Raw genomic sequence first — 11,320 nt, forward strand, 5'->3', positions numbered from 1 at the left:
TCAAAATTTTTATTACCACAAACTATCTATATAGACTAGTTAGTAAAATGTATTTAGCTTTACAACACAAGTCAGTTCAAGCATGAAAAAATGCCAGTAATTTAGACTCTTAAGTTATCTTAAATATCTACTAAATATCTATCTTAAATATATTTACAAATACATATAATATGACATTAAGACACCATGATAGTAGGAAATATTAAAGACTACAGTTTCTAAAAGTATTTTAAAAATTCTCTTCATTTACACCTGAAATGTAGATCGAGTAACAAACTTGCAGTAGAGGTTTTAACATGGTAACCTTAAAATTGGTTTATGACTCGAGGTGTATAATCTCCAATGCTTCATGCATGATAATCAGAGTCCTATGACAGAAAAGGCAGTCCTGGAGCCTTGACAATGGTTTTGGAAAGTAAGACGCCATGCATTTTGTATTCAGTCTCACTTACATGATCACCTTTTACAAAATATTGCATGACAAATATAACTCAGCCAGTGTCGCCAGATTCACCAAATGCAAAGCAGGGTTGGTGCCAAAAACTCTTTCCAAAGGTGGTTAACTTAAAACTGACTACACTAAAAACGTCAATAAGACAGTGCTGAACAATATGGGCTGGGCGACGTATGGTTGAAATGACACGTAAATATTCATTCATTCATTCATTCATTCATTCATTCATTCATTCATTCATTCATTCATTCATTCATTCATTCATTCATTCATTCATTGTAAGTTGTAACTACTCCTCCAGGGTAATGTTGTTGGCCTTAGCGTACAGCATGCCGAGTTCGGCGGCGGTGATGGTCACCATCTGCCCGTCGCCTCCTGTGGCTACGCCCGGTGGTCCCCTGGCCATGTTCCAATTGGGTCTGAAATATGAACAAAACAACACGTAGGCTTAAAAAAAATATACAAATCCTATTGACAGAAAAATTGTTAGGTAGAAGATAGGTTAGCAAGGCTTTGGAAAACCATAGATTATCTTCACAAGTTATGGAAAAGATATTTCATAAAATATTTTATTTCATATTGCTTTCTAAAAAGAGAATATCTGAAAACACAATCAGAATGCCACGGATCTGATTGCGTTTTCAGTTCATTTTAAAAGATGTCAGTCTGTAAGTGGTAGCATTTTGTTATCCAACGTTTCCGCAAAGTCATACCTGGTTGCAGGCTGCTGTGAGGCGGTCTGGAAAGCCACCATCGGCATAGGGACAACCTGTGGCAAAAGGGAAATGGCCATTGTATCCGCTTCATTTAAATTGCGATTCTAGTCGAGATAATTGCATGTTATACAAGATGTAGAGTCCACGTAAAGGACAGCACTAAGAAACAAAGCGACATTCTTATATCAATGTTAAGATGTGTTTAGATAAGTGCAATTGCATTTTTGAAAGCAAAGGCATGTACGTCCTCCTGACTAAGACTATCTGGATACAATATTTGTATACAAACTAATTCCTGAATGCAGTACTTACAGTTTTCATTGACAAAATCTCACCTGGTTGGCAGCAGGCTGGTCGTACGAACCGCCACAGCAGCACACAGACGCCGTTGCTATGGAGAAGATGAACTCCAAGCATCCAACAACGGCAAGGGTGCTCTCCAGATAGGTCATCACACCGAGCTCAGGGTAATAATAGGTGCCATATGGAGGGTTATGGTCGGGAACGCCGTATAACCACTCCCAGTGGTTCTGCAAATGATATCAAAACAATGTTTGTGTGTGCTATGTAAGTATGTCAGCCATTGATAGCACAATTCAGAATTCGTGACCCTAGTCCTAGTATGTACTGATTATGAGTTTGCGCTGTATTCTGAATTAATACGCAGCTGATTCTGAAACAATATACCGTGTGTGCCTTGTATTTTTTTTACAAAACATTTCACTAAATACATGTATTACCATGGCAACGCTGAACCCCGAAACAGAAGCCAGTCCAGGTGCGAAGACGACAGCGTTGAGCAGAGACATGGTTTGGGCCGCACCGATCTGAAATTAAGGACAGTTGCTATATATGTTACAGACCACAAGGTAAAAATCTAAAACAACAAGATTGCATTTACAGTATAGACCGCTTTACATTGCAACTTTAGTGATAAATAATCACCAATGTCTGGTATGCTCATGGTTTGTTGTATGTTTCTATAACTCCGTACTGATGGACCTCACCTCACCTCACCGGTCCCATATCAGACTGTCCTGCCGTCGGGTCAATTAAACTGTCAACCAGACTTAATAATGTGAGTGTACAGTGTACTCACCATACAACCAGCAGTTCTCCCCTCCCTGATGGAAGCTGCCAGACTGCCTGCTATCAGGAACTAAGCATGAAGCAAGAGAACGTGACAGATTTAGTGGTCTTGACAGGGACTACAGACGCCATGTACAAAATTTACAGGTTCACTGCACAGGGAACGTTCCCCTAGCTAGCTCTTTTCGACAGGCAATATGAAAAGTGGACCACAACTTAAAGGTATGTCTGAGTGGCAAAACTGAATTTTCAAAGTCAATTTTTTGGTAATTCTTTCAATGTAGTAAGTTGAATCCTAGCTATTCCAAATTACATTGATATCTCTGGGGTAAAAATGAGATGTGCTTGTTTTGTAGCGTAGGCTGTCGCTTCTGGTTACAGCTACATTATATTCATACTAGGCGTTACCCGTAAATAAGAGGTGCCTCACGTAGCTTGTTTTGGGGCTATTTCAAATGGTTAAAGTTTGAAATGATGACGAAAATGTGTTCAGAAATGACAGTAAATGTCAATATCATACAGGTGTCCTCATCCTGAGTTTTTTGTTTTGATTTGCCGCCCTGAAATAGAATTTAATACCTTTAATGTCACGTTTTAAGGTAACGTCGGCGACGATATTAATATCATAGAGTGCATCACGATTAATAATCTATCATGTCGAATTAGATATGATTCGTTTCAGAAATATAATGAGGAGTCACAAGATAAAAAGCTGTCTCTCCTGTTGCTGTTTGCGACGGCTGGAAACACAGGAAACACTAGAGTTCCCCGATCTCATACCTTCGCCAAATGATGTTAATCTTTATGACTGACAAATTATAGATTAGATTATTCCCCCCTGATTTAAGAAATAGGAACCTAATTTTCATGAATTATATCATTTTATCATAATCTCAACCAAAAGACAGTCTTATATTAACAAACAATGCATTCTAGCATTTCCTAATAAATTATGCAAATGAGGTCCTGATTTGAATAAATTATGTTTGATGATGTTCACCTCAATTTAACTTTCAAATACCACAAGTATGAAATTCCAGGCAGTTATCATTACATAATTATAAAATTTTCTCATTAATTATGCAAATTAGGTCATTATTAACATAATCAATATCTTCCCGTGTTTCTCTCGTTGTCAATTACCAATGTCACAAGCTTCAATTGTCCTATCATGGAATGCAGATGATTTATAGAATTTCCTCATAAATTATGCAAATTACATCCATATTTGCATAATTGTCACATAATTATATTAAGGATCACGTAAGCTACCTACATACCAAAAACCACAACGATCCGTCAACTGGTTCTTGAGTTATCCCCTTTTGAATATTTTCAAGAATATATCCCTGCAGTTCCAGAGCAAGCCGCTAGGGGGCCTAAACTCACGTCACTTCTTCCCCAGCACAAGAGCTACCTACCATCCAAATTTCATCACCATAGCATGTCTAGATCATGAGATATCAAAACCGGAAGTTCAGCTGCAATACCATAACAAGCCGCTAGGGGGTCCAAAATCTGATCATTTTGAGGTCTCATCAAGACCTACCCACCTACCAAGTATCAAGACAATCCATCAAGGCCTTCTCAAGTTATCGTGTTTACAGACAGACACACACACACACAAACACACACATACACGAACGCCCCTGAAAACATAACCTTCTTGGCGAAGGTAACTAGTGTGAAGTACCTATAATGCGTCCTTCATAAGATATACTTAATTTTATCAGGGATCACTTTTTCTCGAAAATTCTGATACCAAGCTTGAACAAAAATGCCTGTCAATTTAGCGTTGCCGACCGTCCTGAATTTACCGTTAAGCGTTGCCGGCCCTGATGAATTTACCGTTGACCGTTGCCAGGACCTCCCCATGCAATCCCTTAAATATAATCTACATATTCTAGAGATTCTGTTACCCTTACGATTAGTAGACTTGTCACATGTAAAGATGCATATCATGAAATCTCTAAATATGGCAACTAGCATTGAAGAACACTTTTATATATAGTTCAATAGGACAACAATGTAGGGTTCAGTGCAAAGTTCAGTCTATTGTGCCAACTTATCATTAGAGGGGAGTTGAATAAATACGTAAAACAATATGTAAGCTTCTTACAAATAGGCCTGTCCAGATGCCAGTACCTAGCACGCCGAGAAAAAACCGGCCGTTGTATCCGACGTATCTGGGGCCGGGGAATGAAAGGCTCATGGCCAGATCGCCGCCCCCCAGCCCCATGGCAGCGATTCCCAAGAAAATCTGCATGCCGCCCAGACCTCGGACAGCGCCGTACGGAAAACCGGCCATGCTCTGCTATGATTCTCCTGTAACAACGGAAAAGATGTTAATGACATTGCGGACAAATCGTCACGTTCCAATGGATGAAACGTCAGCGACTTTTTCAATGTTACGATTCACATTAACGTTGCCAACTGAATACGCAATCTCTGGCCATCGCATAAACCTTCTGTAGTGATCCATCTCCCACATTGGCAAATGCGATATTTCAAACGTAGGTTTACATGTTACATATGCCATGAGGGCAAAGCTAGGTCGGCTGATGCAAAAACTGTTTACTGAAAGATATGAAACCCTGCTTTAGAGTTTCCGCCAAAGCTGCGTAGGTTCCAATGTCATTGAAGAACTATTCTTTTATCTTTATGTTTCTGGTTAAAAAAGAATCTTGCCGTACGAATTAAGCAGCACAAATCCATCATACTTTTGTACTATCGTGTTGCAGCTGACTCTTAATCAATAATTTCTGTATGCTTGCGGGGGTGGAAATATTGATTACAGATATAATTGGGCGGACATGTTGAATACATATATAATTGAACGACCACACGATAGTGTCTAGTATATGTCATCATCATCCGTCGTCCCTGTCGGGCGGGGTATATAAAAATATATGAATAATCGATGGAGTGTACATGTTGTTACACATGTTGCTAGGCCATTACTAGCCTAAGTTTTACAGAAAGCTTTGTGGCATGTCTAATTTATCAAGTCTACCTTTCCAGACCCCAATCTACAGTTGATACAGTCGTTTAGGTTGGAGAAGTATGATCAAACATGATAAGACGGCGCGTATTCGAGAGGCTTAAAGGGCTAAACGTACATAATATCATTAATAATAAGAATTAAGTCTGATTCGGTCAAACAGGTTGTTTTTCTACTTTTCAAATCCACAAATAAATGGGAAGATGGCCATGGGTATCTGTATAGGTATAACCGATATAACCGCCCTTCGGCGCAATACACCAGCTTAATATTAGTAGGCAATATTAGTGAGACTAATTGAAAGTAGATTTTCCGTTGCCATGGCAACCGAGTTTTTCTCTGGATAATATTCCAGTATTTCTATCCTTTTTTCTGCCAAATGTAGAAAACGCTTTTGAAAATGTAGAAAAATGTAGAAAAATTTAGAAAAATGTAGAAAACGAGATTTCCATGTCAGTACTTTTAAAATAGTGTACATGGAATCATAGCGCATCGGATTGGGATAGACCATAGTGAATTCCTCATCAAATAGCATGAACCGATAGGCCCTTAAACGGTGAACACAGTGAACGGTGAACAAGCAATAATAATTAAGTAGAAAACACCATAAACAAAAATTTGATAATGTATCAGGTACATTTCTTACCTTGTAACTCTGTTTCTTGTTACACAACGCCAAGTTCCCAGTCGTGACTATGTGGCCGCCTCGAACTTGTTTGTTATTGGCGCTTAGCGACGGCTGCTTGCGCATGTGCGTTAAGCACGTGTAATAGTATTGTCAGTAACTGAAATGGAATCAACGTCACGGACCAATCACGTGTTATTAATAGCCTCTGCCAGGCCAGCAACAGGTCTTATTGAGGGTCTGCATGGGGAGGTCCTGGCAACGGTTAAAGGTAAATTCAGGACGGTCGGCAACGGTTAAGGTAAATTCAGGACGGTCGGCAACGGTTAACGGTAAATTCAGGACGGTCGGCAACGGTTAACGGTAAATTCAGGACGGTCGGCAACGGTTAAAGGTAAATTCAGGACGGTCGGCAACGGTTAAGGTAAATTCAGGATGGTCGGCAACGGTTAAGGTAAATTCAGGACGGTCGGCAACGGTTAACGGTAAATTTAGGACGGTCGGCAACGCTTAACGGTAAATTGACAGGCATTTTTATTCGAGCTTCACTAGATTTGGAATCTGAATTTGTGAGAAGTGATCACTGACAAATTAAGTATACTTTTTATGTAATGAAGCACGCATTAAAGGTGTTCCCCGCCGTCGAAAACAGCAACAGGAGAGACAGCTTTTTGAGCTTGTGACTCCTCATTATATTTCTGAAACGAATCATATCTAATTCGAAATGAAAGATTATTAATCGTGATGCACTCTATGGTATTAATATTGTCGCCGACATTACATTGAAAGTGATATATTTACCTGCACCTGCCAACATCTCCCATCAGCCTTTGTGCGAAAGTGCCTTTTGTGCTGAGGCACTGCAGTTGACTGCCCATTGACATTGAGACAAGAAATCACAATACGGATATGGCGAATTGGTATTTGACCTTCGTTTTATAGAACTGCAAACAAGTCAGACTTTGTACAAATTGTGTTTTAGTTGTACACAGAGCACTTTTCTGCAATCCAGCTTTTACTGCTGTGTGCAGATTGCTTCGTGAAAGTATTTTGGCCGATAAGAAATTTTTGGGTTGCATGGAGTCTTGGTACTGTGTTTAGTTAACACTTATGCAATCTTTCAACAGTGGAACCAAAGAAAGAAAATATTTACTTATTTTGAAGATTATTCAATTTTGTGATTTTTGTATATGTCAGCTGAAAACAGTCTATTATTAAATAAAACTCAAGAATCATAATATTATCAAAAGTTTAATTACCACAAGCTATCTATTTAGAGTAGTTAGTAAAAGTTTTACACCAGTCAGTTCAGGCATGGAAAACTGCCAGTAATTTAGACTGATAAAATGTCTAAAATATCTTCACAAATACATGTACATATAATATGATAAAATAAAAGATACCATTATAGTGCAAAATACTCAATACTACAGTTTCGAAAGTATAACAAAATTCTTTCTCTTCATTGACACCTTAAATTTAGGTCCAGTAACAAACTTGCTGTAGCGTTTTTAGCGTGGTAACCTTAGAATTTGGCTGAGGACTTTGAATTCTTAGAAACCAGTGCATCATAAAACATAATCAGAGCCTTATGACAGAAAAGCCTGTCATAGATCCTTGTCAATGGTTTTGGAAGGTAAAATGCCATGTTCTGGCTAACAAATACAGCCACCTATCTCAAAAAAATAATAAATGTGGTTCAACCAGTGGCTTCATGATAATCTGCTATGTGTCTCATGAATGAGTTGTTTCTGCTGTGTAAAGTCACATTTGAACAGCCTGTCACACAGGCAATGTCATTCATCCTTGTCTATGGTTTTGTGAGGTAACGTTACTAGTAATACGTCATGTTCTGGCTAACTAATACAGCCACCTATCAAAATATTGCATGACAAATATGACTCAACCAGTGTCTCTATGATAATTAGCTATGTGCCTCAAAAGTCGTTGTTGCTGTGTGAAGTCCGCTGGGCACTGGTCACATTTGAAGGGCCTGTCACACAGGCAGTGTCATAGATACTTGTCTATGGTTTTGGAAGGTAAAACGTCATGTTCTGTTTCACTGATACAGCTAACTATCACAAAAATTATAATAGAAACTTATAACTCAACCAGTGTCCCCATGATAATCTGCTATGTGTCTTGAGAGCCGTTGTTGCTGTGTAAAGTTGGCGGGGCACTGGTCACATTTGAACGGCCTGTCGCGCAGGTGCTGTCATAGATACTTGCAATTGTCAATGGTTTTGGAAGGTAAAAGGTTGTGTTCTGTCTCTCTTATACAGTCACATGCATGACAAATGTGGTTCAGCCAGTGTCTGTATGATAATCTGCTATGTGTCTCGAGAGCCGTTGTTGCTGAGTGAAGTCGGCCGGGCACTGGTCACATTTGAACGGCCTGTCACGTAGGTGCATGCTCTTCACGTGCTGCTTCAGGTTACACTTCACGGAGAAGCGTGCCGGACACATGCTGCAGTGGTACGGCTTCTCGCCCGTGTGCGTCCTCATGTGAACCTTCAGTGTTGACTTCCTGCTAAAACCACATCCACACAGCGGGCAGATGCAGTCCCCTCCCTTTCGCGTACCGCTGCTTTGTCCACTGTTCGCTCCTGCGTTCACAAGACCAGGGCCGTACATGTACGTGTAACCGGCATTCGACGCATCTCCCACAGGATAAGATGTAGAGTTGACAATGCTCTGTGAACTTGTCATACTGGGGATCAACAGATTGTCTGTGCTTGCACTGGCACCAATGTCCATCTCTGTACTGTGTCTATTTTGGTCTCCAGGGCTTACAACTATGTACTGGTGTGGTAGTGCTATGTTAGGGGTGCCCCTTTTGTCCAAACCCTCTGCTTCAGGAAACATGTCTTTGTTTCTTGTGGACTGTCGTTTTTTTGATGCCTGGTCTACATTCCCAGCTCTTGCCTCTGTGATGTCGTGCTCTGCTGAGAGAATCTCAGTCTCTACATTGACTGTTGAAGGTTCTCTACGCTCGTCGAACCCTGAGAACTCCTCCCAGCCTGTACAGCTTCCTGAGTCCTCAATCTTGATAACAGATGATCCCGACTCACTGGGGCCAGCTGGACTACAGGCAACTGTCGAGGGATGTGGGCTAGCAGAGACAACAGGTGTAGGAGTCTCTGAACCGTCTTCGCCCCTGCTTGTGCTTGTGGCCTCCAAGACATCCCCTTGTCCTTCCGAGCTTGCAGTTTGCTTCTTTACTTTCTGGAGAAAGTCGACACAGTCGTTGATGGCCTCTTGAAGATGGAGATACCCGGCTGCAGTGTAGACTTCGAAGATGTTGTCACTGTCCAGTTCTAGCTTTGAGGTGTAGAGGAAAGACACGAGAGGCTGAACACCTCGGCAGGTCAGGACTGGGAGCTCGATGACCAGGGGTTGGCTGGAAGAGTCCATTTGGGCAATGTAGGAGGAGAAGGCAGCCAGGACGCACCTGTGAAGATGGAACGATCCATCCCGCACCCTTATGGTCAAGTCGCAGTACTGTCCTAGAAGAGAGAAAATCATAATGAATGCAAAAAGTGTTGTTTCTGTTCGTTCAGTACAATCTATTTGCTATGTGTATTTACAAAGTGTTGAAGTCCTCAAATTCTATGTTGGCCAGTATTAGCCATTTTTCAACCTTACTTAACATAGTGGTAGCATTATGAAAACATTAAGAATACTGGAACCCGCATCTTTGCAATATTTACCCCAGAAGCTAGCAAATCTACACATCCATTAAAAATGTATGTATGTACAATGTATCTTCAACTGACAAATATACTCAGATGTCACTGAAAGAACACAACAATTTACATGATAACTAGCCGTATGAGTTATTTACCACAGATTTATAGATAACTTACCTGCCAGTCTCTGCTGATTGAGTTTCCTCTGCAGACTACACGGCAGCAGCCCGTGGACATACGGCGGATGGGCCTCCATGGCCATGGTTAAATCAGGCTGGAAATTAAACATAACGTTATTATTAGTATTATAATAATTATAACAACAACATATCAGTTAAAGGGGTAGGGGCCAGTGAATTTACCTGTGAGGGCTATAGAACATTATACAACCAGTACAATATGTCAACAAAGTGTCGCCAGGGCTCTGTACATGTTCATTTAACGTGGCGTCGTGTGGTGTAGTGGTACATCACTGGACTATGAAACGGGGAGACCCGGGTTCGATTCCGGGTCGTACCCGAACAAGTCCGAACATGCGCCCCGACGTTGTACCCTTGGGAAAGGTACTTAACACGACTTTCCTCACCTCACTCAGGTGAAAATGAGTACCTAGCTTCGGCTAGGGACGTCCCTCGGATAGGACGTTAAATGGAGGTCCCGTGTTTGGGAAAGCCACACCCCACGCACGTTAAAGAACCCACCACACTTATCGAAAAGAGTAGGGGACCTTCCCGGTGTGAGTGGTTCAAACATTACAGTCTGGTCTCAGCAGGTTTGACATCTTTGAAAAGGTGATAGTCACCTGTTATGTCAATCCTTCCACAAATATGGTAAATTGTCATAAATAAATAAATAAATTTACATATTTACCCCACTCAAGGCCACCCAACATTCTTGTCATGACTGAGCCTTCACCAGTGACTTGAGAAAAATGATCATATCTCTTTTTAATCACAGGTAACGTTGCTGAGTCACATATAATAAAGTAACGTTTAAATACAGATTCACATTATGTTTTGTGTGGCTTTAAATTTCTGCCCCCCTCCCCCTTGATCATTGGTAAATAGGACACGCTCAAAAGCCACGTAAAATTCACTCCAGTCCAGCCTCCAAATAAGCGTGTGATCATATCATTACTATAAAATCTTACCTGAAGAATCTGGACCGTCTGGTGTAAGTTACGACAGCTATGACGTCGGCAAAGACGAGAAAAATTTTTCACGACCCAGATGTTGTTTTCCTTTTTCCTTCCACGCATAACCTTTGACCTTACAGTAGCAACCTTTGACCTCATCGTAAACCTGGTAACCCAAATGATGTCTATGACTAGATTTTCATCCTCCTTCCTCCTAGGTATTTAAACTTAAATTAAAGTTTATTGATTTTTGCCTACATGTATGATTCAAGATTTTCAGCTCTGTTTATGTCATGTTTGTATGTTTTTTAGGACTTTGATCATTTTGCTTGCTTAAAATGTTTGTTTAAAAAAAGGTTTCAAATTGTTATTCCAAGGTCACTTCTTTTAAACCTCCTTGGTTATTCACAAAAAGCTTGAATCGGCCTCCTGGTTTATCTGTGACTGTGGCTAGATTACAAATGCACTTAACACCTGAAAAGATTATCCTCAAATGATGAACAACATGTCAAAGCAACATTTCTTTATGACGACTTTATTATATTTGTTATGGTTTTTAAATTTACATATACATGCATCCCACAGAAGTGAATATTATACATTTAAGAGTA

At 40.4% G+C, this 11,320-nt stretch overlaps 2 protein-coding genes across 2 annotated transcripts; both read right to left on the reverse strand.

The window, feature by feature from the left end:
* Nucleotides 1–743: 743 nt before the first annotated feature.
* LOC109484323 lies at nucleotides 744–5,944 on the reverse strand. Its single transcript, XM_019787578.1, has 6 exons — nucleotides 5,907–5,944; nucleotides 4,379–4,584; nucleotides 1,911–1,997; nucleotides 1,506–1,700; nucleotides 1,168–1,223; nucleotides 744–873 (listed from the first exon to the last, which is right to left on the reverse strand). Exons 2-6 carry the CDS (start codon nucleotides 4,565–4,567, stop codon nucleotides 744–746), a joined length of 657 nt encoding a protein of 218 aa, XP_019643137.1. The 5' UTR covers nucleotides 4,568–4,584; nucleotides 5,907–5,944.
* A 1,491-nt stretch (nucleotides 5,945–7,435) lies between these two features.
* Nucleotides 7,436–10,836, reverse strand: LOC109484534 (B-cell CLL/lymphoma 6 member B protein-like). Its single transcript, XM_019787853.1, has 3 exons — nucleotides 10,725–10,836; nucleotides 9,752–9,848; nucleotides 7,436–9,391 (listed from the first exon to the last, which is right to left on the reverse strand). Exons 1-3 carry the CDS (start codon nucleotides 10,830–10,832, stop codon nucleotides 8,190–8,192), a joined length of 1,407 nt encoding a protein of 468 aa, XP_019643412.1. The 5' UTR covers nucleotides 10,833–10,836; the 3' UTR covers nucleotides 7,436–8,189.
* Nucleotides 10,837–11,320: the final 484 nt, after the last annotated feature.

Source organism: Branchiostoma belcheri, unplaced genomic scaffold, assembly GCF_001625305.1.
Source record: "Branchiostoma belcheri isolate BF01 breed outbred unplaced genomic scaffold, Haploidv18h27 scaffold7, whole genome shotgun sequence".
NCBI classification, from domain to species: Eukaryota; Metazoa; Chordata; class Leptocardii; order Amphioxiformes; family Branchiostomatidae; genus Branchiostoma; species Branchiostoma belcheri.

What these genes read in the sequence shown, in the direction of transcription:
- LOC109484323 (XM_019787578.1), bottom strand. Translation starts at nt 4,567, where the DNA reads ATGGCCGGTTTTCCGTACGGCGCTGTCCGAGGTCTGGGCGGCATGCAG. An exon ending in GCATCTGGACAGGCCTATTT is followed by an intron (nt 1,998 to 4,378) that starts GTAAGAAGCTTA and finishes CCTTAATTTCAG; the next exon opens with ATCGGTGCGGCCCAAACCAT. An exon ending in CGGGGTTCAGCGTTGCCATG is followed by an intron (nt 1,701 to 1,910) that starts GTAATACATGTA and finishes TATCATTTGCAG; the next exon opens with AACCACTGGGAGTGGTTATA.
- LOC109484534 (XM_019787853.1), bottom strand. Translation starts at nt 10,832, where the DNA reads ATGCGTGGAAGGAAAAAGGAAAACAACATCTGGGTCGTGAAAAATTTT. An exon ending in AGACGGTCCAGATTCTTCAG is followed by an intron (nt 9,849 to 10,724) that starts GTAAGATTTTAT and finishes TTTAATTTCCAG; the next exon opens with CCTGATTTAACCATGGCCAT. An exon ending in CAATCAGCAGAGACTGGCAG is followed by an intron (nt 9,392 to 9,751) that starts GTAAGTTATCTA and finishes TCTCTCTTCTAG; the next exon opens with GACAGTACTGCGACTTGACC.